Raw genomic sequence first — 27697 nt, forward strand, 5'->3', positions numbered from 1 at the left:
CCAGATATGTATGGGAGATCGCAAATTCATATAATTATGTAGCTTAGTTTTAATTTAAGGTACATAATACATTTATAGTTTTTCCTCTGTATTTGTAGGGTGGTCGGGTGGCACAGTGGTAACAGACTTTTCTTCCACCAAGGCGACCGGGGTTCGATTTCCCGATAAGATGTGAAAAGGTATGGGGTCACCTGCCTGACCGCGGGGTTTTCCCCGGGTACTCTGGTTTCATCCCACAATAAGACCCTTCGTGCCCTTCCATCCGGGCCAACAAGATTGTTTTTTGAAAAATGAAACGAATTCAACACTAATTTTTGAATTTTCCATCGTTTTACTCTTATGGTTGGAAAAATTCAAATTCATTTTATTCTCTTTTCACACACTGACATGATGTAGAGAGAAAAACCCTATCTACAATATAATATATACAATTTAAGTAGTGTTCGTAGTTGATACACAGCACTGTTTCTCAACAAAACATTTTCATTCTTATCAAGGAGGACAAATCATGTTATTAATTACTCTGATGATAGTAACATTTTCATTAGTTTTTTAACATTAGTTATATATTCATTAGTTATGTTCATTAGTTCGTTAAACTTAATAATATTTGGTCTTGATCGATAGTATTTGTCTATATATAAAATTCTATGAGTAAATACTGCTGTACATTCAAGTAAATATTCATCACCATGTTTTACTATCAAGAGAGACTCGCTGTATTTAGCCTAGTACAGGTAGGTAGCGTGTGTCGGTCTCAATATCTCACTGACACGGAGTGATCGGAAGGGTTCAATCTTCATCTGGGCGGGTTGTTTTACCCCTTTTATCATGTACACTGTGTTGTCGACAATCGTAAACTACATACCAAAGTAAACATATTAACCAAGACTATGTTATGCATAGGTAGTTACGTGACACATATATATAATACAGACTAAATTTAGTCAACAAATCATTTTTGTTTTTTGTTTTTGTTTTGTTTTCCCCATAGAAATATGACAATCAACGAAATGAACTGAAAGAATTAATTGTATTACTGTAGGTTCTTCAGCATTCAGAATTTGCCTTCGGTTATTTTGTAAGGTAAATAGCTAGACTCTTTTTAATAAAGGCATTTTTATAATGAGTGCACGATGAAAAAATACAAACGTCAGCTTCACTGGTGTCCTTATGGATTAAATGTTAGTCTAAGATAACGGGGCAAATGGTAGCCTTTCCAATAATAAATACTAAACACGAAAACATAAGTTCGTTAAATATGTACACAACTGACCACACTAGTCTTGGTATAGGAGTGACGGAGTTATCTTCCTTATGGTAATATCTCGGGGGGGTTTTCTCACAAAACCGAAAGTAGAACAAAGTTCCCGGTAATAGGATATACATTGTCGATACATATTTCCTGGTGAGTGTGAGGTATGTATTGAGGTTTTTTTTTACATCATAACGGTGACTATATTTATTGTATTTAAGTATCTAACGCAGTTTTACCGAGCGTCCTGGCTATCTGAAGCTATATAGACATATGTAAATAAAACTTGAACCTGTTGTTTGTTGTAGTATGATAATAGGGCACACACCGATCGCGGTGGATATGCAATTGTTTACAACGGTCATATTTATTTTGATGTTATGTTTATATGTGTAAAATATTTCACAACTTTCAGGCCAGCGCCGGGGTGTTTATATATACATCTATATACAGTACTTATACCTATTTCCTCTTCTAGAGGTCGTTTCTATATAGGAACCACATCTGTCACAAGATTTAAAGTGTTCAAAGTGTAACAAATGTCTATTTATAGACATATTTTTGTACGATATAGCTTCACAGATAAATTGGTTAGTATGAATGTAATCATAATATGATAAGTATTGTCTCCCCATCGGTCAAGGGTCATTATTGCAACTGTGGGGCCTAAGTGACCCCCATGCTAAATCCATAGCTTTTGATTGGTCAAGGGCTCAGCCCAGCCCCTGCAACACCAAGGTTATCCCCACTATAGAATTCTTTGAAAGTTTCTAAATAGGTGAAATCAATTTTGTTTTGATTTAAAATAATTCAGTTTTAGAATTACCGTATTTTAAAAAGGGCATTCCTCCAACCACCCCTGCATTCCCCCTTTTATGTGTGGATCTTAATTTTCAAACTATACTTTTGTGCTCTTCTTCAGTATATTAGTATTGTTAATTTTATTCATTCTGACTTAGTTACTTATATTTTGTTGTCTGATATAAGTTTGATTTATTTGTATAACACTTGTAAGCGGAGTCCCGGTGCTTCCCTTCTGGTCATTTTGCCACACTGTCGGGCGCAGGTTTCCTTTTTAAAGGTTTTTTCTGAAGTGCTTGATGATCCATAAATAGAGCGGTTAGTTTTCACTATCGCAGTTTTAAAGGCGTAGGCGTAGTTCTTGCTCACCTTTGCTAGAAAAATATATTTTAATTCTAAAATATATGAAATATCATTGTTAATAATAAACGGCTGTCCCTTTCATCTAGTGGTATGCCAAGATTTTACAGCCATTTATATTGTTTGGTATTTTATATTTTATAATTTTGGCACAAACAGAGCTCGAGGTATGGACCAGATTGTGTAGCTGCAGATGTGATAGGTTGATATTGTTTTATAATCTTTAACTTAAGCAGGACAAAAAAAAACAAAAAAAAACACATGCTAGACATGTTCAACTTCTTGTGGTTTCTTTTTGTTGTTTGTATCAATTTGACGTTTTTGATGCTTTCTCTGAGAGCTCATGTAGGATACCACATTGGTTTTACCACAAATTTCCAACCCGCGGTCTGTTTTGTGATAGAATACAAAATCCACAGTAAAGTTTTTATTTACAAGTTTATTTACACTTACACCACCTGAGAACATCTTTTAGTCAATTTACCCCAGCTAAGCGATACCAGAGCCAGTCCAAACAGGTCGGTACTCCACTAGATCACCTGCCTGATATCTTCTTAACATAATATACAAGATAAGAAATAAATAGGAATGCGAGCCAAGTCCCTGTGCCACAGTGTAAAGTCACGAGTTAGCATTATTTTGATACATGGTATGAAGAGGTATTTTTTAAGAATGTTACTAAATATTGTATATGGGTCTTCAACATTTGATTTATTGTTGTTCATTATCATTATATACCTAAATACACAGGCAACGTACTTGTAAAATGTACAAATATTTTCTATCAAACTTCAACTTTTGTGTGTTTATGTAGGATTAACGATGGACCAAAACGACGAAAATAAAGACGACTGTGATGAAAGAGATGCAACACGAAATATAAGCAAAACTGTAGAAAAAGACCAACTAACTTGTAATACCGCAGAGCAATCTGTACGTTATCGTGTTAGGGGGGAATTAAACATTGGCAAGTGCATTGGTGACAATGACGAACATGCATCTCAAAAATACCAGAACAACAGTACGGATGACGGTAGGATAACGGACGTGAGCAACAGTACCGAGGACGGTTGGACATTGGAGGTGAACAACAGTACGGAGGACGGCAGGACAACGGATGTGAACAACAGTACGGAGGACGGCAGGATAACGGACGTGAACAACAGTACGGAGGACGGCAGGATAACGGACGTGAACAACAGTACGGAGGACGGCAGGACAACGGACGTGAACAACAGTACGGAGGACGGCAGGACAACGGATGTGAACAACAGTACGGAGGACGGTAGGACAACTGACGTGAACAACAGTACGGAGGACGGTAGGATAACGGACGTGAACAACAGTACCGAGGACGGCAGGACAACGGACGGGAACAACAGTAGGGAGGACGGCAGGACAACGGACGTGAACAACAGTACGGAGGACGTTAGGACAACGGACGTGAACAACAGTACGGAGGACGGCAGGACAACGGATGTGAACAACAGTACGGAGGACGGTAGGACAACTGACGTGAACAACAGTACGGAGGACGGTAGGACAACTGACGTGAACAACAGTACGGAGGACGGCAGGACAACGGACGTGAACAACAGTACGGAGGACGGCAGGACAACGGACGTGAACAACAGTACGGAGGACGGCAGGACAACTGACGTGAACAACAGTACGGAGGACGGTAGGACAACGGACGTGAACAACAGTACGGATGACGGCAGGACAACGGACGTGAACAACAGTACGGAGGACGGTAGAACAACGGACGTGAACAACAGTACGGAGGACGGTAGGACAACTGACGTGAACAACAGTACGGAGGACGGTAGGACAACGGACGTGAACAACAGTACGGAGGACGGTAGGACAACGGACGTGAACAACAGTACGGAGGACGGTAGGATAACTGACGTGAACAACAGTACGGAGGACGGTAGGACAACGGACGTGAACAACAGTACGGAGGACGGTAGGACAACGGACGTGAACAACAGTACGGAGGACGGTAGGACAACGGACGTGAACAACAGTACGGAGGACGGTAGGACAACGGACGTGAACAACAGTACGAAGGACGGTAGGACAACGGACGTGAACAACTGTACGGAGGACGGTAGGACAACGGACGTGAACAACAGTACGAAGGACGGTAGGATAACGGACGTGAACAACAGTACGGAGGACGGTAGGACAACGGACGTGAACAACAGTACGGAGGGCGGTAGGACAACGGACGTGAACAACAGTACGGAGGACGGCAGGACACTGGAGGTGAACAACTGTAGGGAGGACGGTAGGACACTGGATGTGAACAACAGTACTGAGGACGGTAGGACACTGGAGGTGAACAACAGTACGGAGGACGGCAGGACAACGGACGTGAACAACAGTACGGAGGACGGCAGGACACCAGAGGTGAACAACAGTACGGAGGACGGCAGGACACCAGAGGTGAACAACAGTACTGAGGACGGCAGGACACCAGAGGTGAACAACAGTACGGAGGACGGTAGGACACAAGAGGTGAACAACAGTACGGAGGACGGTAGGACAACGGACGTGAACAACAGTACTGAGGACGGCAGGATAACGGACGCGAACAGCAGTACAGAAGTATCGAGGTATTCCGCTTCAAGTGGAAACTCAACGGACGAAGAGGATTATGATGCAAGTCCATCGATACCTTCCGTAGGTAGCCAGAATGATGGATTTCCCTGTAAAACGTGTCCGGCTAAGAACGAGGAGGAAGTGGAGGAGCCTTTAGAGGCATTGAAGTCACTATTTGTATCAGAAGACGATACCAACAATGAGAACTCTTCTGAAATAATAATCGAAGCCGCTGAAGATCACGAGGAAGTGCGACAATTGATTATACAAGACTACACTTCTGACGACAGAGAATCTCTGAACGCTACAATGGAACGTCTACCTGATGATATATGTCGAGTTAGCGAATCAGGAAGTAGTTTGTGTGAAGATGACAGCAAGGAAATCGACAAACAGTTGCCGATGTATCGTACCAACAGCTCACGGAGAACTTTAAACCAGAGCGTTCGGACACATGTCATATCACCATCTATACGTAAGCGGATATATCGGCATTCTTCCACAACAACGGCCGACAAAGTTTCTAAAAACGATCTTGGTTGGAAAGTATGTAGTCGAACCAAGTCAGATTTGCCATTACGTCCTACACCAGGTACATGTAGCCGTTCAATAGATAAACAACAAAGAGAATCTCCTGTACCCAGGACACAGCGCTGTAGAGTGTCTTCGTTTGTCATTTGTACTCATTGTGAGAACAGAAGCTTGGCGCGCTATTCTTGTGAAGATTGTTTCATAAACTGCTGTTCGGAATGCATTTATGCTCTTCATCCTCGGCAGACACGATATAAGAAACATGTTATCCTGAAAGGACATACTGTATTGCATTGTGAAGTCCACGACGAGCCATTAGATTGGTACTGTGTTACTTGTGACCATCCGATATGTGCAGCAAGTTTAGCCTATTCCGGTCACATCCTACATGACGTGGAAAAAATGGAAGTTTACGTAAAAAATGAAAAAGTACGGTTTTGATTCTTAGATTGGTATTACATATGTTCTGGGATTATCTCATACATGTACGTTAGTTCTACTGACATTTATAGTTGTATTCAACTCGTATATATCTGGAGAAAATTATATGATTGGCGGTTTGATATTCTAAAAGATACATCTCTCAATCGATAGATCTGTAAGAAAAGACAAAAGTTAGATTTATGTAGATATCTAAGTCTGTCATAAGTATGTGTCACATTATATATTAGGTTATGTAAAAGAATGAAAAAAAATACATGCGCAAAACTTGTCTCCGGAAACAGCTACTAGAGAAGAAAATAATGTGTGTAAAACTTGTCTTCAAAAAGAGTTACTAGAGTAGAAAATAACGTGTGTAAAACATGTCTTCAGAAACAGCTACTAGAGTAGAAAATAATGTTTGTATAACTTGTTTCTAGAAACAGCTACTAGAGTAGAATATAACATGTAAAAAACTTGTCTCCAGAAACAGCTACTAGAGTAGAAAATAACATGTAAAAAACTTGTTTCTAGAAACAGCTACTAGAGTAGAAAATAACATGTAAAAAACTTGTCTCCAGAAACAGCTACTAGATTTACAGAGAGAGGTTGGGTCGAGATGCTTGGAGAAAGCCCACGTCAGTCTGACAACGTTACAGGAGTACGAGGAATCCATAAGGGTAGGTAAATACTAGATATATAAGTAAAACACTGATTTTATAAACAGAATGTGTAAACAATGAAATTAATGGTCGATCTGTAGAATAACCACATAATAACACGGGGCAGCTCGCACGGGTCTCAATTATTCCTGTATTTTTTTTCCTGGTATTTATACGTATTTTGATGAAATGGTTTAAAAGTTATTAGTCACATTGCTATATGAATTGATGCTCGGATGTAAATTATATTCTGTTCTATTCCGATAGCTCGAATGGATTCATCGGAAACAGCATATACAACGGGAATTCGCAACATTGAGGCAAGTGGTTGGGGAAACAGAAGACACCCTAATTAAGGATGGACAGAAGGTAGGGCACAGGGAAATAGTTAACATTGGCTTTGTTAGGGATGGACAGACGGTATGGTACATTGATAAATAAATAAACATTAGCTTTGTTAGGGATGGACAGACGGTATAGTACAGTGATAAATAAATAAACATTGGCTTTGTTAGGGATGGACAGACGGTATAGTACATTGATAAATAAATAAACATTGGCTTTGTTAGGGATGGACAGACGGTATAGTACAGAGATAAATAAATAAACATTAGCTTTGTTAGGGATGGACAGACGGTATAGTACATTGATAAATAAATAAACATTGGCTTTGCTACGGATGGACAGACGGTATAGTACATTGATAAGTAAATAAACATTGGCTTTGTTAGAGAGGGACAGACGGTAAATAAACATTGGCTTTGTTAGGGATGGACAGGCGGTATATATGGACAGTATATAAACACTATAAACAATATAACCTGTTTTGATATGGACAGTATACAAACAATATAACCTGGTTTGATACGGACAGTATATAAACAATATAACCTGGTTTGATATGGACAGTATATAAACAATATAACCTGTTTGATACGGACAGTATATAAACAATATAACCTGGTTTGGTATGGACATTATATTATCAATATCACCTGGTTTGATATGAGCAGTATATAAACAATATAACCTGGTTTGATATGGACAGTATATAAACAATATAACCTTGCTTGGTATGGACATTATATTATCAATATCACCTGGTTTGATATGGACAGTATATGTATTGTATCTACACCTGTAACATACTTTGTATAGGTTGAAAGATTTTTATACATACGTGTGTATAAAAGTTTAAAGTTGGATGACATATTTTGATAATGGTTTCCCAAATACGTTTTGCAACTTTTGTCTGTCTTTAGGACTTCGATTCGAGAATACGCCATCTTAGTACATTGAGGTGTACATACGGTGAAGTGGTGGACAGAGAAGCGAGACTAGCTCAGATATCACTGGACAGCGTGAGTGGAACTCCAAAATCACACTTCCTCAAGGTACAGAATACAAGGCAGTTTGGCTAAAACCTTGTCTTACGAGTCCTTACATAATAATGACACAATACGTACGATGGATTATTTTGTATAACGATGTGCACGGTATTGCATTTCGTTTTGTGTGATGCTGAGACTTGTACTATAATGCATTTTAAAGTTAACTTCTGATACACTGATGTCTAAGATATGTTGTCCATGTTATGATGATTTAAAACCCATGATGATCAGGTTACAGATTCTGTAAACTGTTTGAAGTACAGTGTAGTTTGACTTGTATAGTATTTGCTTCACTTCCTAATTTTCCTTTACTCGACCTCTGACTTTGGTGTAGTTCACGTTATACAGTCAGGTGTAATTAAGTATCCTAAGTATATGTTGTTTTTAAATTATCCTGTTGAGTAATTAACTTAAGACCAGGCTAGTTGTCTGAGGAACATCTTTCTATGCTGAAATGTTCAAGAATGTCTACCAACAAGAATACTCGCTATTCCCTCCAATATCGTAACATGCAGATGTTGGACATATGTTATAAAACCTTCCTTGATATGAAGAGAAACATTTGTTTGAACATTTGGCTGAGCTTTTTAAGTGTGAATGTGGATTTCTTTCTTATTAGTTCATATTACATTGCATGATGATTGATGCCGTTCAATATCTGTTGTCCTTGTTACTTATTACATGTAGTTATTTGGCATGGATTGAGGGATTTGATGTACACGATTCGCACGTAATGTTTAATATACTATTCGGCTTACAGAGAAGTTACAAGACTGCTGAAATGATAAATTCCTAAATAGGTGTATTCTTGAATTTGTAAAGCAACCAGTATTGTCTATCACCAGTTTTGGACTGTATTTGTTCTGTACGTATTTGGTTTTACTTTTTCAGTCGGTTAAAAGCATACAGGAAAAGTAAGTAAAAGTATATACGAGTCGGTATTTTTTCGGGTACCTTATCATTTCTATTATAAATGTGTCCTTTTGATTAATGGACAAATAGCTTATTACGAAAAAGACATGCTTTCTAGGTCAAATTTGAAATAACTTTAATGCTAATTGACTCCAGTAAGCAACCATATTCATGAACCCTTTTTTTTCATTTGCCTTAAATACATGAATGTTTGGATAGCTTAAATGACACTGATGATATACACATTGATGTTCCTTTTAGACAATTAATTACTTGCTTTCACTTTAGTGATCAATTTGTATCGAAAAAGAGAAGGGTTGCCTGTTCCACCAACATTATGTACAGGAGAAGAAAGGTACATGATGTCTTGTAACTTTTCCCGATTATTTTGTGTGATTAAGTCCTAATTCTTGTGTTGACAATGTGTTTCCCTTTATTTTTTTTACATTTTATACCTCACCTGAGACGTACCTAATGCCTCTGTAAAATAAACATACACGACAAATGTTTTTACTGCTCCCATAGATTATCAAGATTTCAACAAGAAACCGAAGCTATCCCGACTGTCAATTTAGCAGACGTGGCACCTTCAGCAACGCATCTCAGTTTATTCCCAGTCACCACATACTTACAGCAACTGAAATCGAAATTGGGTAAATGAATAACGATATACATATACATACTGTAAACGTGGAAATTTACGCTAGGGGGGAATTTTGGATAACTACGTGGAGTCATTTTGATCGCGCAATTTCCCAAGCGGATGATTTTTTGATATCAATTTGCGTAATCTCGAACTACAAACGAAGGTGGTTCGATCGCGAACATTATCCCCACGCGTATAGTTTATCCATCGAAATCACAAAATTACCCCCCCCCCCCCCCCCCCCCCCCGCGAAAATAACCACGTTTACAGTACAGTAAAAATTCGAGATAAAATGGTTGTTCCAGTTGAAATAAAACAATCTAATGTTTAGACGGATATCTAAATATCTAAATATTCCTGTAAACGTTTGATTTATTTACAGACAGTGAGATTTTGATGTGGGGCCTCCTTGTACATATTGAAGGTCCGTCCATCTCGGTAATAAATTAGCAGATCTTGGAATGACTAAACTGTTGTATGACTGTTGGAGGCCCTTTCATTTTGTATTCTGTCCTTCCTGGTTCATCTTACTTTTTCCATTGTATTTTTGTACCGAAACATGCTGTCTTTTTGTAGCGCATTTTGAGAAATATTTTTGTTTAAGCATAAATAATCAAGAGTAATCCTGATATCGTAGAATACGTAATTAATATCGTGGAAACTATTGAAGGATTGGTATTTACACCTGGATAGGGATCAATGTGAATGCTATTAATACAAATTACACTGTATTATCACAGACACTTGTGTGTATAATTGAGGCATTACAAATAATTTTATCATTGGAAACATCTTTGTCGTCAGGGAGTTCAACCATACGCCCATACCAAAGAGTGCTGTTCGTACCTGAAGCTGTCATTCGGGCGCCTATCACAACACATGACCTGTGGAACATTTCAGATAATTCACTCCAGTCTGTGAGCTTGGTGTACTCCATAGAAATAAAAGAAGGATGCTGCAGTAAAGGTCATCTTTGGAAGGGTATGGTCAGTCCAGGTGGTATTCTATTTAATGTATCAGACATGTGTTTCCTGGATAGATCCAGCAGATATCTGGTGAAGGTCACGCCTCACTTCCGGACAATGACTGGCTTTGTGACATATGAAACAACACGTGGGAAACCTTGTCACATCTTCATCATTACAGGTAGGTTTTCTCCTAAGGTGTTATAATGAAGGGTGATAGTTTTGACATGTTTGGAAGCTTGTATCTATTGCTGTTTTAAGATAACATGAAAGTAATAAATGTAGCTATTCAATAAAATTGAAATTACAAATAGTGTAGCACGAACTGAAAAACACACATTTGAACATGATTTATTTCTATTATAACTTCGGTAAGTATATCTCAACTATCGGGCTGTAGTATGATAGATTTTGCTCTTCGTCAGTCGGATCTCTCCCAGCCCCTAATCAACAAGGCTATAGTTTACTGGTGAATTGATCCCTCGGTGACAGCGAAACAATTAGTCTTGCCGTGCTAGATTGAGATAGTTCGTGTCCTGCATTTAAAAACGTCACAATGAACATGAAATTGATTTACTATATTTTTTTTGTAATCACTGAAGCATGATAAGCTAGTCTACATGATGCTCGATCGTCACGCTTGATATATCTATTTTGTTTTTCCCTATGTTTTCTATGCACTTGACATTCATTTCCAGCTACGGACGCTATGGATGAATCACCTGACCAGATAATCTTGTCACGGCTGCAGATAGATTTCACTAATTTATCACAGAGTTTCGAGGTAAATTAAACATAAAACCAAATACTAGTTGATGCATGATTTTAAATTGAATTAATGAAAATTCGTCTCTTATTATAAATATAGTTTTCATCATCACGTTATTGCCTACTTTCTCAAATGAAAAAAAAAGAACAAAACAAACAAACATTGCAAAGCAATATGAAAACTTTCTTTTATAACAGAACCAATCATCCTCAGCTATATCATAATTTCAGGAGACACGCCTCGCATTCAAAAAGCATCAATTGCGTTCAGGTATGTTGTAACTAAACTTTTCTCGCCTTACATTTCATTCATTATATTGGTGAAGAGTTTTATTATTACCTTGCTTATTGATATTGATCAGTTGCATAGGTTCATATCAACAGCAATTTAAAGTTGGTTAATTCGGTTTCGCTTTCATTCAAAATTAGTTATACACGTTCACTGAATATTTCTTTTTAAATTTAAGTTGCCAAAGGTATTTGAATATACAATCATTCTGGGGAAAAAATGAATAATTCATAATAGTTAGATACAGGAAACTTTGAAGATTTTGCAAAACATGTTATTATATTTTCCTAACAAAATGTACTATTTGCAGCTGCTGACCGAATGGTATCTAAATCAAAGGCTTACTACAGAATTTCGAGGTAAAACTGGAGCGTAATTATCATGTAAACATTAATTTAGGCCTATGATGATCTTTTGACCCTAACAGGTCCTAGTATAAGAGTAAAGAGTATAAGGTCGCCTTACTAACTCAGAATAGTGGGAGTTCCCCTTTAGTCTAGTGGGAGGATGATCGCCTTGACCACAGGTGCCTGACTCGTTTTATAAAATAATAACATATGGCTTATTTTAAAGATTGACCATTTCTCTTCAATTTAAGTCCTACTTCGAAAAAATCCACCCAAAACAACCGAAGCTACGGTACTTAGAAATAAATACATCAGATTTCAAGCCTGGGGGAGTTCAGAACCTTTCTCATTTATATGTACTCTATATGTTATTATTTTATAAAACGAGTCAGGCACCTGTGCCTTGACAGCGAGAGGCCGCTAGTTCGAGCCCCAGGGAGGGCAGAACATTCTTTATTACTCCTTCCTATTATAGTACGGTCATTTGTATTATGTATGGTGCTCATACAGAATACGCTGTAGCTATTAATACATTCATAAATTTATTTTTGTACATACATGCTTATATGAATACCGGTACATGTATATAATAATGATTTTTGTTTTGTTATTCAACTTTAACACATTGATTCTAGGCGTTAGTTTCAATACATGTTTGTCTCTAGTGTAAGTACAAAGGGTATTAAAACTACATAGTAATACATGTATGTGTTTCCTTGTGAAAAACTAAAGAAACCATGGACTGTATCGCGATCATACTATTTTCAGACGACGCACCTCGCATCTGAAACGGGACAACCACAGTAAGGTATTATCATTTTCCCTTTGAAATGCAAATGATGTTATTTGAACTTATTATATCATCACGAAAAAAATATTACATTTTAGATACAATTCCAGAAGGATTTTTATTAGCCAGATATTGTAGTCTTCTGGGCCTCATACATGTATTTATTGTATTACAGCAAACCTTACTATGGGTTGTTTCGTAATAATGATGAATCAATCACACATCTTGAGAATCGTTCAACATATTTGGTTCTTATTTACATCAAAGTATGATAAAAACATTGAATGAATTATATGCCTGATAATATTCTGGTTGTCATCGTCGGTCAAGGTTAAAAGAGTCATATTTGACCTCTTCTAAAAGGGACATCATGTGTCTTTTCTCTGTCCGAATCAGTGTCATACAACAAGAAATGTTAAACAGATTTGGTCCATGTTCACACCATAACTTTCTGGCAGACAAAGACATGTATCGACCAAATCAAACGTAAAGATTTACAGGTGTACAACAAATATATATACTAAGTACACGATTGTTATAAAATATAATCTTAGAACAGGAACAATAATTACATAGTTGCTTATATTTGCCTTTTTGGCATACATTCTTTTGTATTTCGTTTAATAAATAAAGTGGCGAATTCAAAAACCAAAATAAGAGTATTAAATATAACGATCGAAAGACAATTCTACATAAAGAGCCAAGATATCAGTCAATACTTGGTCTCCAAATTGTGACATTACGATTATGTGAAATGATATTAGTTGATACCGTAGGCCAGTGTCAATCGGAATCGATTGCAAGAATCTCTTGAGAGCAACAACTTTTTATATGTTAAGTTGTGATTATAGATTTACTTTTGAATTAATTATTGGCGCAATCAGACACATACGCATTATGAATGGTGATATTTGCTTTATAACATATCAATTTTCAGTTGCAGGTGGAAAATCATGCAACGCAAACCTCAACTCGTCGATATGAAAAACATCGAAAAAAAAAAAGGATTGATTAACAGACATCTGAATAAATATGCAGCATTGTGTTCACAATGGGTTCCCTAAAAAGGAGTGACTAGTTTCTTTAAAAGGCAGCCGTCGTAATTAAAAACAGAAACAGCGTCATCAGTTTACATGGAAGGAGGACAATGATGTGATAGATATATCGAGTGATGAATGTGTATGAGTTTGGTTTAAGAATTTAAGTCCTCATTCATCTTTCGACCCGCCCATTCTCCATTTCAGTATTTGCTTGTTTTTGTCCGAAGATCCGTCTTTGGCAGTATACTCCATTGAGTTAACACTATAAAATCCGCATCACCTCCTCGCTATCACAAAGAGACAAACACGAACATACCACAGCCTCCCAAAACATAAACACTCATTAGTACTCTCAACACACGTATGCACAAAAGGCATCCTTTAATGACCTTAGCTGTTGATAGGACGTTAAACAATACTAATCAAACTGAACCTTCGACTCAGAGATGTTGATATAAAATCTTCTCCATTTCACTTACTGACTTACAAATATGTTTATAGCCAAATTGGAGTGAATTCTATAATATATCGGATTTAAGATGTTAGGGGTAATAATGGCATATTTTAAATGAATTTTGAAAATAAGTGATTTTGTTTTGCAATGCGTCAATATTTGCACATGTCTATAATGTGTACAGGGTGCTTCCATATTTTGCTCAAAACTGTCTATACTTACAAAGCAGAACAGACGAGACATATAATTACGTGTTTAAACTGATTTCTTTGTAATCTGGTGCCATGACTTTCTAAAGTTGTTTTTCCCTGGGAAACATTTTGATCACACTATTTATGTAAAATGTATTGCCCTTTGTTTGTTTCTTGTACTTAAATCTTTTCCGTAGACCTCCTAACTGATTTCTTGGGATTTAAACTCATATCAAACTATTTTTAAAGAATTGGAGAGTCGCTCCTGATGACTTGTTAGAAAATTAAACATTGATTTTGTAGTGAATGATCATGTTGATAGCGTGATACCTAACCACTGATAGTGATGGTAATCTTATTTCAATGCAAAATAGTAAATATATTTCACGTCTTTCAACGGACGTATAATGTTCCGTCTTGTTGTACTCTTAACGTTAGTAATATTCTCGAAAATGTTTCATGTTTTTATTTCGTTCACACATTCTTCTTATCAAAGAAATTGTATGAATCTAATAGTTTAATATTCATAACCACCGATACATTTCTTTGAGCTATTGACGCTCAGGATGCAGCTCAGGGTCCAGGGGCAAAGTCATCACAATGACATCACCAATAATATAACCTCTAATATAAAACTCTTTGCTGACGACACCTCCCTCTATGTAATAGTACATGATGATAATGACCTAGATACACCTACTAAAATGCTTAATGATGATTGAGTTTCAATCTCTGAATGGGCTGATAAATGGCAAATTCTCTTCAATCCTAATAAAACAATATCTATGAATTTCAGTCGTAGCTTGAACATTGACCACCCTCATCTTTTTTTTTAACAATAACCCAATTGTACAAAATGATAATCACAACCACTTAGGTCTAACCTTTAATAGTAAAGGTACGTGGGCGGATCATATTTCTAATATTTGTCATAAAGCTAACTCTAGGCTAAGTATACTTCGTGTTCTAAAAAATTTAGTTGATAGGAAAACTTTAAAAACTTTATATACTTCATATATACGACCAGTTTTAGAATACTCTGATGTTATGTGGGACAATTGTTCTCAAACTGAATCTGACCTTCTTGAATCTGTCCAACTTGAAGCTATGCGCATTTTAACAGGTCTCAGAAGAGGTACTTCTCATCACATTCTATACACTGAAACCCAACTCGAGTCTTTAAGTACCAGAAGACGAAACCATAAACCAATGCTTATGTTTAAAATTATTAATAATTACACTCCATCATATCTTTTCAATATAATACAACCATTTCTAAATGTAAACAATATATATACCTTCAGAAATAACAGAGTCTTTAATGTACCTCAAGCACTAACTAATAGCTATATGAAAAGCTTCTTTCCAGCAACTATGACTATGTGGAATGCACTTGATAGTTCCCTAAGGGACTCTGTCTCAATTTCTTCCTTTAAACGTAAACTAAAAACAACTATTGATATTACTGTATCTGATTGTTTTTATTAATTCTGTTCCGAGAAAACTTAATATAATCTTACGCCAGCTTAGAAATTTTAAAAGTGATCTTAATTATGATAGGTTCCAAGATCACCTGATTGATAATGCTTCCTGTCCATGTGGTGCTCCTAAAGAGGATACAGTGCATTTTTTCTTTCAATGTTCTTTATATTCCAATTCAAGACATCATATTACATCCATTTATAATTTGTTAGGTTATGTAAATCTTCACTGTTTAGTATCTGGTATCATCAATGCACCTGATCATTTAAATAATTCTATTCTTTATCATGTTAATCTATATATTAAATCTTCAAAGCGTTTTTCTATGTATACATGATAAACTACATGTAGTAAAAATTCTGACGTCATTATGCATATAAAATTTGCAGCAAGTTTCTTATCCTTATATTTTGATACTGTAACATTATACCATTCTAGTACAAATGTGTGAATGAATGTGTGAGTGAGTTCTTAGTGTGTACATATATGTATCTATGTATTACATACTAGTTTTCATTTTTGGGTCTGGCATTGATATGTTATGGTTCCACTTAACTATTGACCAATTCTATTTTGGAGAATTATTCCATTAGTTATAATTATTTCTATTTTGATATAACTAATACTATACTACCCTCTATTCAGTAACCAATAGTGCTTTTTCTAGCAATATATCATTAATTTTAGTATCTAAATATGGAACATAACATCTTTCTGCCAGGTCCAACCGGAATATCTTCAAAGGAAGACTTATATAGGCCTAGCCTGTTGTCTTATTCTTTTGACAATACGGTATTTTATATGTGTATTGTTAATAAAATATTTTGAAATTAAAGCCCCGACACATATATCCCACACTCTCTTTATTGGACATATTAGAGTTCTATGCATTGTAAAATAACAAATGATTCTGAAAGTATTTAGATTTTGTTTTTATTTTCCCATATTTTGTGTTAACCGTCGGATGTCAAAATCAAATTTGTTTGTTTTACCTTTGGAATTTCTTTCAATTTCTCACGTATAGATGTATCTTACAAATTGTGTATATATAAATGCATAAATTTGGCATCAATATTAAAGCCATAGGGAAGCCATAGGGAAGCTTCGTTACATCAGGTTTATCATTTTGACTTGTTTCTGATGCTGGTGGTTCTTATAAGGTGAGTTTAAATTTCTTCCAAAGAAACGTGTCTTCCCATTTTAACCGACGGGATTTTAGGTTTGATTGGTTGCGTTCCTTGCCACGTAATGACTAGTTATATCAATTACTGTGTTTGATTAGAACCATATCCCATTAAACGAATATGAATAACAGCATTTTTTTTTTTTTTTTTTTTTAAACTGATGTGTACGCAATATTAGGTAAGGGGTTTGGTTCGTTCTGTCCTCTGGACGAGACATACAGCTCCTGCTCAACGATCAGTGTAATTTCGGCATCAATTCCGCTCATACCGCAGCCTTCGAAGAAAAATACCCAGACGCTAACCACACGCATGCGCCGTTTGACACCCAGAGGAGCTTTTCCATATCAATGATTGCATAAATGAAAAAATCGGAAAGATGATATTACTTTGAGCTACAGTATTTTCTGGAATCGTATATTGGCTGTTAATGGCGCGCTTCAGACGTATTTTACCTGTTATTTCATCTGAATGTATGTACACTTAACACCAAACTATAATGAGTTTCAAAACTAGTCATATCAAGTTCTGTGACGACTTAGCATTATTTTCTTTTTGAAAGTATCATTGAGGGACTTCATCAGGTCCAGCATCGGAACAAGAAATTTGTTAAGAGCATATTTGATCAAGATAAGGAAGGGTGGTACCAGTTTGGTAATCATAGGTATCAAACACAATATACTTTGTGTATACTGTCACCACAATTAGAGACGAACACATGATGTCTCGTTGACAGTAAGATTTTATTGTCCTTCATATCCGACAATCCGACAATCCGACAATCCGACAGTGAAGACTGAAATTATATATATAACACAATATCAGCACTAGTCAAATTAATTTACATGCATCATTACCATAATTGTAGTAACTACACATATGCATCTTTATACACAAAAACCCAAGTTAGCTAAGAGTTATTTCCCTTGATAAGCAAATAACAACAATTAGCCCTCAATCTAGTAGCAATTAACATGACCCATAAATATAAATGTCTGAAATACAGCAACACATGTAGAAATGTAGGACCGAGCAAAGGGTCGAGCAAACAAACCAAAAATAAATATGGGGCATGCATGTATTCTACTGGGCGACTGTAGTATACAATAAAATGGTTAAAATGCTGTTTGCTAACATACCCGATAGCATTATAATAAACACTGATGTGCTATAACAACTATACTGACAAAATGGCTAGACTTATCGACTAGAAATATAGATATGACTAGTTTATATTATAAACATTATAATCAATGACATTGTATCAACACATACAATATTTAGGACTAGAATGCCCAACTGTCACACTGTGTATCAAAACGTAAACAATCTGACCCAGTTACGGCGCCAAATTCTAAAAATACACAAAATATCAGACCATGCTTTCCGCACGGGACATTATATAGTTTATGAACAGGTTGCTAGACTTACAACCTATATTGTTTATGAACAGGTTGCTAATAACTTATATTACAGTGTTACATATTTATCGTTATTATGCAGTTATTCAATAAACCTACATTTTGGTTTGCCAGGGTACCAGGTATCATTTTCGAAGCTGGCTGAACAGCACATGTTGCAATGTATGTCAAAAACTACCTTACAAATAAAAGAGTTCCAAGTATTGATAGTCAGGAACGATAACTCTTGAGGGAGATCTCTAAAGACTAAATATCAAAGTAGTGAGAGATCCAGAATCTGGTCACAGAACACTCCCCTCCTGATATCTTGCCTAGATATCACAAAAAACATATAACAAAATTAAGTACATGTCAAAGCCAAAGTTGAAAAATCTAAATACTGATTGTCATTTTGGACTTCAAAGTTCAAATATACCTAATGTGAACCACACATTAAATACCAAGTGTCACTCATTATCAGTCTCCAGTAAAAGGACCAGTTCGCTAATAGGACGAGTGTAGTTGGATGGTGTTCCTTTAGGTGACATCACACGAACCTCTGCTGTACGAATTTTGCCATCCTCACTGGGAAACACTTCAGTAATAATGCCCATCGGCCAGTAGTTACGGGCGCACATCTTGTCTCTTAACAAGACAACATCTGAAACACGAATGTTCCTCTGATCTTTGTTCCATTTTCGTCGTTCTTGTAAACTTTGTAGGAATTCCATCCTCCATTTTTTCCAGAACATATCAGATAAACACTGAACCATCTTCCATTGGGCTCTATACATGTTTCTAATGTCAGCTGTAATGACGATATCAGTGATTGAATCACTCTTGTGAGTTAGGATGAGAGATGGACTGAGAGGATAGGGATCTTGAGGATCAGAACTCAGTGGTACCAGTGGTCGTGAATTGACAATCGCTGTCACTTCGGCGAGAAAGGTAGTAAGAACTTCATGAGTGAGAACTCCCCGTCTACTATCAAGTAGTAAAGCATCCAGGATTCTTCTGGCAACCCCGATCATTCGTTCCCACACACCCCCCATATGGGAGGCATGCGGGGGATTGAAGATCCATTTACAGCCATCCTCGAGGAGAAATTTCCTGACAGCATCATTTTCCACGTTGATTCCACCTAACTTTTCCATAGATCCAACAAAGTTGGTGCCCCTGTCAGACCTGAAAATTTTTACCTTTCCTCTGATGGATATGAACCGGCGAAGGGCATTAATGAAAGATGAAGTGCTCATCTCCTCTATTACTTCAATGTGCACCGCCCTTGAAGTAAGACAGGTAAACAGGACTGCCCATCTCTTGCTATTTGCCTGACCGCCTCTTGTCTTTCGTGTGACTATCTGCCATGGTCCAAAGCAGTCTACACCAACCGAGGTAAATGGAGGTCCTGGTTCGAGTCTCTCTGTAGGTAGGTCAGACATCTTTTGAACTCCAAGCTTACCCCTGGACTTACGGCATGTAACACAAGAGTGGATGATGGATGAGATGAGACGCTTCCCACCTGTAACCCAATAGCCTGCTTCTCGTACAGCACCTTCTGTTAGGTGACGTCCTTGGTGACATACTTTCTCATGATAATGGCGAACAAGCAAGGTGGCGAGATGGTGTTTCCCAGGTATCAAAATGGGACTTTTCATTTGAACAGGAATGTCTGCTCTCTTCAATCTCCCTCCAACACATAACAGATTGTCCTTGTTAAGAACTGGTGATAGAGAAAGCAGGGAGCTGTCACGGTTAAGAGGTCTTCCTTTGACAAGACACTCTAAGTCTTTGCCGTAGATATCCTTTTGTACCTGGCGTATAATGAGAGTTTCTGCATGCTTGTTGTTTGTACTGTTAGACTGCGATCCAGCAGCAAAGTTTTGAAGAAACGATATGGCTCGTACAATACTAGACAATGAAGAGAACCTTTCAATTTTTTCAGCAGTAAGCCATGTTTTCTGTCTCGGTACATCAACTAGGCTGGACTTCTTTGTACAGATCTGTTCAGGCCGTACTTCTTTGTCCTGTTGAGGATCAATGAGATTAAATTGGATGGAATTCTCACGCTCCAGCAGATTGGAGAAGAGAAGCTCAGGTCCCATAATCCAGGAGCAATCCGCTAGTAAAGCTGATGGAACAAAGCGGGTTCCATGATCTGCTGGGTTGTCACTGGTACGTACATAATGCCACTGGTGAGGTTCAGAGAACTTCAAAATCCTTTCAACGCGATTGGTGACGTATACGTAGAACCTTCTTGTTTTGTTGTTGAGGTAGCCAAGTACCACTTTACTATCAGTGAAATAGGTGATGCTCTTAGGAGGTATGTCTAGTTCCTGAGACACTATTTCCGCTACTTCTATGGCTAACGACGCGGCGCATAACTCCAGGCGAGGTATGGTATGGCCCTGTTTTGGAGCTACTCTGGTTTTCCCTAGTACAAATCCAACGTGGATATTGTTTTCAGCATTTTTTACCCTAAGGTATGCGACAGCAGCTACAGCATTTTCTGATGCATCACAAAAGACGTGAAAGCCTCGTTCCACAACCTCCTCCTTTCTGATGACATTGTAGGCTCTGGGAATTTTCACAGATTCCAGGTCACGTAAGCTCCGCTGCCACATTTCCCAATCTGATTTGAAATCTGTAGATAGAGCCTCATCCCAGTCGGTGGTAGAGGACATCATATTACGTAGCAACACCTTCCCTTTTATAGTGACTGGTGCGGCAAAGCCTAATGGGTCGTATAAGCTGTTTATAGTAGCCAAAACTCCTCGTCTTGTGTAAGGTTTATCCTCAAAGTCTATCAGAAAGGTGAACGAGTCATTCCGGAGGTCCCACTGGATACCTAAACTTCTCTGGAGAGGAATTTGTTCTTGCTGTATGTCTATACCACTTATGTCTTTTGCTATATCCTCAGAGTTGAAAGCATCAAGGACCTCTTGATTATTTGACGCAATTTTATGCAACCTGATCTTGCCATTTGCACTGAGAGTCTGTTGTGTTCTTTTCATCAAAGACACTGCTGAATCTACGTCATCACAGGATGTCAATCCATCATCAACATAAAAGTTCCTTTGTACAAATTCCCTTATGTCATCTGAGGCATCCTCCACAACCTTCCTTAACCCAAAGTTAGCAACAGCTGGTGAGGGTCGATTACCAAATACATGTTTACGCATACGGTATTCAATGAGCTGTTTTGAAGGATCATTATCCTTATACCAAAAAAACCTCAAGAAGTCCTGGTGGTCTTTGAGCACAGAAAAGCAATAAAACATGCTTTCAATGTCACCGCTTATGGCAACAGCTCCCTGTCGGAATCTCATCAAAACGCCAATCAGGCTGTTTGTGAGGTCAGGTCCTTTGAGGAGGACATTGTTGAGGGATACTCCTTCGTACACCGCAGATGAGTCAAATACACCACGGATTTTATCCTTTTTCTTAGGATGGTATACACCAAAAAGTGGAAGGTACCAACACTCCGCCTGTGGGTCTAGTGTACCAGCAACTTCCGCATGTCCATTTTTGATGATCCCTTCCATGAAGGTGGTAAAGTGGTCCTTCTTCACAGGATTTCTTTCCAAACTGGCGTGAAGTATCTTGGCTCTTTTCAAGGCTTGTCCTCTATTGTTAGGTAATCGTTGCCGTGGTGACCGGAATGGTAGCGGTGCAGTTAGATTACCTTCCGCGTCCCTTTTGAACTCTGACTCCATTAACTTCATAAACAGACCATCTTCAATGGACATTCCAAGTTTTTCACTGTCTGGACCTTTCTCGAACAAGTCGTAGGGTTCTTTTCTACCAGATCCTCTCATAGGCTCAAGACGTAGAGTGAACGCGTTACAGCAGGGAGGTAATGATGACGGACGTCCATCACTCAAGATACGAGTTTTATACACAGATACATTGGAATCTGGACGGTGAACACGCCCCAGGCAGGTTTCTCCGATGATCACCCATCCCAAACTAAGTTTTTGAGCATAGGGAGCACCCTTCGGACCAATTCTTTGATCGTGGACATGGTGAGCTTCCACTAAGTCCCTTCCTATGAGTAGAGTGATGAGACAATTTGAGTCAAACTCCTGAATAGCACTGGCTATATCCCTAAGATGTGGGTGATTGTAAGCGACGTCCGGGGTTGGAATTTCTTCCTTTTCATCAGGGATCTGATTGCACTCTGTAATTACCGGCAAGTCATGTTTAGCTGTGGCATCTACACTCTGTATGATAAAACCTTCTGCTCGCCTACCCGATGTGTCACTAACACCTGAGCAAGATGACAGTGAATACTGAATTTCTGGAAACTCACAAGCACCAGTGAAATTGTCGAAGAATGTTGAAGAGGCAAGAGTCTTGTTACTCTGGTCATCGATAAGGGCATAAGTCTTTATAGCATGACCTGGATTATCTTTATGATAAACCATCACTGGAACGACCTTGGCACATGACCTTCCTCTAAACTTCCCACCACACACTTGAGTACAGGCTGTCTTTACATTTTGGTTATGAGCATTGTAATGCATTATTGTCACATGTTTATCACTGTCACATTCCTCACATTTAACAACTGTTTTGCAGTTATGACGTTGATGTGCAGGAGAACAACACCGGAAACAAAGATTTCTTTCCTGAAGAAACTTCCTCCGTACATCTATAGGTTTAGAGCTGAACTTCTTACATTTGAGAAATGAATGCGTCATGTTGTGGAGAGGACAGAACTCAGTAATATCTCTGATGATTTTATCCGATGTTTCTGAAGGCTCGTTTAAGGTTGAGGATGTTTTTCTTGTGTGGACTTTCTGCTTAGGATCCCTCTGATTTTGTGTAGAAACATTCACAGTAGAGTTTGGTGAGGCAGCATACTGAAAACTGGGGTTGTTCCTGATTTTACTCTGTTCCCGAATAAACTCACAGAAATGTACAAAGGGCGGATAACTCACATTGTTTCTCTCCATGTACCTATGAGCTGCCATTGTCCACTTTTCCTGAAGGTAGTGTGGCAATTTGTTGACTACAGGAGTAACACCAGTTGAAGAATCAAAGTACGCCAACAGTGAACTATATCTTGGGTCAGATTTCACAGCTTTTATTTCTAATAAAATGTCAGAAAGCTCATATAACTTCTTTGTGTCTTTGTTTGACAGCCTGGGAAGAAGTTCCAGTTTTTTCTTTAGTGAGGCTTCAATGCTTTCTGGGGCACCATATCTCTCGTCGAGTCTTGCCCAAATTTCCTGTATTCCTTGACTGGGATCACTGAAATATGCTGACCGCATATTGATTACTTGTTCCTTTGATCCTGGTCCAGCCCATTTGGTGAGAAGATCCATTTCCTCTAAGGCAGTAACTGATAGTTCACTCATCTTAGACTTGAAGCTATACTTCCATGATTGATATGTTTCAGGCATATCATTGAACGGTGTTAGGCTTGCAAACAGTAAGTCTTTCTTTAAAAGTAATTTAGTGATTTCCGTTGCTGTGACTGGAGGTGGAGGTACTACTGGATAAGAACGTTCAGGTTGATAGAGCGGGACAAATGTTTGGGCAGTAGGATTTAAACCTGTATGATCATGATCAACGAGAGTCTTTACCTTCGAGTCCTGAACCTCATTGTTTAACAAGTCACTTATGTACCTTTCAGTGCGTGCCGCTGATTGTTCTGTAGGAAGTGAGGCAATAGACCCCCTTTGTGAGTTTGACAAAACATATGACCCATCTAGAGCATCAGCCTCTGCCTCAGCAGCTGCAGCCTCCTTTTCAGCAGAGAGGACTTCTAAATCCACTTCAATAGCTGCTCTCTGTTTTTTAAGTTCAGCTTCTCTTTGTAAATACTGAAGTTGTGCTTTTAGTTTTTCTGCTTTAGCTCTTGATTTTGTAGCACTTGAAGTACTTGAAGCGATTGAAGCTGTCCTAGGTGAGTTACTTTTCCTAGAGCCGACTGATTTGACAGACAATTGATCTGTTAACACAGGTTGATTTTTTTTAATGTCTTGAATGATGGCATGAAGGATTGAGAACTTCTCTTGTATAACATTATCGTTTGCACAAACATTGTTCGCAAGTAATTCCTTCTGCTGAAGACTGTGTTCTGTATGTGTTGTTTCGAGAAATTCTGTCAAGTCTTTACATAGAAGTTTGTATTTTTCACACCTCTGACTCAATTTAGACAGGAAATCCTTCAGGCCTTCATAATTTCTTTCTAAAAAAGGTATATCTTTAATTTGATCACAAATGTCATCCCAACACTGTTCAATTGACCTTCTATAATTATTTAATTTCTCCTGGTAATGCTCAAAGGCCTTAGGTGAAAGCGTACGCATTCTCCGTTCTGGCAGGGCTCCTTCAGATGTAGCCATTTATGGTTCACTAGATGTATCCGTGGCAATAATTCTTCACTATACTGTCACCACAATTAGAGACGAACACATGATGTCTCGTTGACAGTAAGATTTTATTGTCCTTCATATCCGACAATCCGACAATCCGACAATCCGACAGTGAAGACTGAAATTATATATATAACACAATATCAGCACTAGTCAAATTAATTTACATGCATCATTACCATAATTGTAGTAACTACACATATGCATCTTTATACACAAAAACCCAAGTTAGCTAAGAGTTATTTCCCTTGATAAGCAAATAACAACAATTAGCCCTCAATCTAGTAGCAATTAACATGACCCATAAATATAAATGTCTGAAATACAGCAACACATGTAGAAATGTAGGACCGAGCAAAGGGTCGAGCAAACAAACCAAAAATAAATATGGGGCATGCATGTATTCTACTGGGCGACTGTAGTATACAATAAAATGGTTAAAATGCTGTTTGCTAACATACCCGATAGCATTATAATAAACACTGATGTGCTATAACAACTATACTGAAGTAGTGAGAGATCCAGAATCTGGTCACAGAACATTGTGGTCTTTGATTTACTTAGTAATGGCAATCTGGTACAAACCTGGCCTAAATATCATAATTTGTAAATTAATAGATATATACGTCTGTCTTTGCGTTTCCACGTGTCCTTACTTGCATATTCATAACGACGACGTAATATTTCCGCTTAATATATTACATCTGACCAAAAACTCACCAAGGCTGAAAAAAAGGAAGAAAAAAAACCCAAAAAACCTGCTCGTGTGTAATTTTAACTGTAGACTGTATAATTATGACATGTTTAAATGTATTAGCTTGGTTCATGTGTATTTCTAATTCGCGTCACAATGTCTAGTTGTGATCTATCACAATATATAGTACACATATGACAAGCCAAGTTATCATGCAGAGAGGTGTTGATCCAGTAGTTAATCAAATAACATAAGGTATCTTATTTATCACCTATTCTACATATCTTATAAAGTTTATAATATATCTTATATAAAGTCTGAGATATCTTGTATTTAAAAAAAAATATCTATCTTACATGTTATGTTATATAAGATGCATTATATAATAAAGATATCTCATAAAAGATATGAGATATCACTTAAACTTTATCAGATATCTTCAATTTATTAAGATAAAAGAGCCCACCAAGGAAGAAAAATGGCTGTCAGACGGCCATCTTTATGTATATTTTCGGAAACAAATTTCAGCAAGGATATTTCTCAAATTTAACATGAATACCCCTTTGGTCCCTTGTTGTGCACATCAATTATTTGTAAGACCAAACAGAAAATAAAATTCCTTATAGGAGACCATCTTTGTTTCTGGCTGGCTGTTGAAATTGTAAATCATTTTTCTCAGAAAGCACTGCATTACTGCATGGACCCATATTTCTTCTCACAAAGATTTGTACTCGTATACACAAAAAAATGTAGTCGTACATATGTATGTTGGGATGTTTATGCCTGAAAAAAAATCGGCCTGGTTGGTGTTGCATTTTCTAAGAAATAATAAATAGATAAGCGTCCCTGCTACCTTTGCTGTGCATATTCAATTAGGAGATCGTCCAGAAAACTAACTTGGCCTACACCACCCTTGGCCCGTAGTTGTGCCCATTTCATGTTGGATAATAATAAAAAAAAAATGCCGCCATGCAGTCATCTCTGATTTTAACAGTTGACGTTTGTTATCGCTATTTCTTGAGATGTAGGCTACTGGAGAGATTTTCCTCAATCTACATATCTACATACAGGTTCCTCTTTGTCCCTTTAGGTGTGCTCATTTGACTTGAATTTGATCTTGAAAACATAATGGCTGACAGTTGAAGAATTGTATTGATACTTCCATTGCACAGAAAGTTCCTCTTAAATGTAAGACCTCTCTTAGATTTCTTATTTAGATCCTCCTTGTCTCAAATTTCATATGTAGGTTCCCCTTGGTGGTCCTAGTTGTGTCTGTTTGATTTTTATTCTGACCCAGAAAAAAATGGCTAACCGCTGAAGTTTAGCACAATGCCTTATTCACAGAAATAGATTACACATGTAGGCTCTCATTGTTATCAAATCATTAACATTAGAGAAAAGATCATTCAATGGTGGCGCCAAGATCCATCTTGGATTCCTTGTTCTTTGTAGGCCTATCTTTGGCATAGAAAAAAAAAAAGGAAACGATGCAATGGGCATATCCTAAGTGGACGTGCAATAAAAAGGCAACAACCAAACTCCGTTTTTAATATGCTTTTTTCTATGGCGCGGGAAGGATGTCATAATTAAATATTTTTGCCTAGGCAAAATTATTTTTGCCAAGGCAGAAATCGGTTTTTGCCTAGGCTGAAATATTTTTGCCTAAGCAATATTTCATTTTTGCCTAGGCAAAAATATTTAATTATGACATCCTTCCCGTGCCATAGTTTTCTTTATGAATAACTCGGAAAAGAAGGCGGGATTTGTTTTTTCAATGATTGGAGAACGTAGTTGCGGGTTTAGTAGAACCTATGATCTTATTTATCTACACAGCTGGGCTATGTCTATCATGAAAACACTAGGCCTATTTTGATCATTTGAATAAAAATAAACCTGAAACGACATAGATAAGCTCTCTGGATTCTGTGGATTCTTCTTATATAGCAATGTTATAATTACTGGGTCATTTGATCTAATTCAAACAATTTTATATTGCGATTTCTGTATTTAATGTTTCTGTAACTATCCCTTGATAGATAAACCACATCAAAACATTTGATCATTGATTACATACTCGGCACAAATGTACTGAATCGAAGATTGGAGTTATCGAACTTGATCATTA

At 37.5% G+C, this 27697-nt stretch overlaps 2 protein-coding genes across 2 annotated transcripts; one reads left to right on the top strand and one right to left on the bottom strand.

The window, feature by feature from the left end:
* The first annotated feature begins 1383 nt into the window (after window positions 1-1383).
* On the top strand, window positions 1384-17225 carry LOC117325783. Its single transcript, XM_033882238.1, has 13 exons — window positions 1384-1419; window positions 3231-5983; window positions 6556-6654; window positions 6904-7005; window positions 7899-8030; window positions 8919-8941; window positions 9465-9592; window positions 10390-10731; window positions 11249-11334; window positions 11550-11589; window positions 11918-11966; window positions 12723-12762; window positions 13682-17225. Exons 2-13 carry the CDS (start codon window positions 3239-3241, stop codon window positions 13757-13759), a joined length of 3864 nt encoding a protein of 1287 aa, XP_033738129.1. The 5' UTR covers window positions 1384-1419; window positions 3231-3238; the 3' UTR covers window positions 13760-17225.
* A 1734-nt stretch (window positions 17226-18959) lies between these two features.
* LOC117326490 lies at window positions 18960-24848 on the bottom strand. Its single transcript, XM_033883241.1, has one exon. The coding sequence runs from the start codon at window positions 24846-24848 to the stop codon at window positions 18960-18962; it is 5889 nt and encodes a 1962-aa protein (XP_033739132.1).
* Between the last annotated feature and the right edge of the window lie 2849 nt (window positions 24849-27697).

The sequence above is a fragment of the Pecten maximus genome, chromosome 4, assembly GCF_902652985.1.
Source record: "Pecten maximus chromosome 4, xPecMax1.1, whole genome shotgun sequence".
Lineage (NCBI taxonomy): Eukaryota > Metazoa > Mollusca > Bivalvia > Pectinida > Pectinidae > Pecten > Pecten maximus.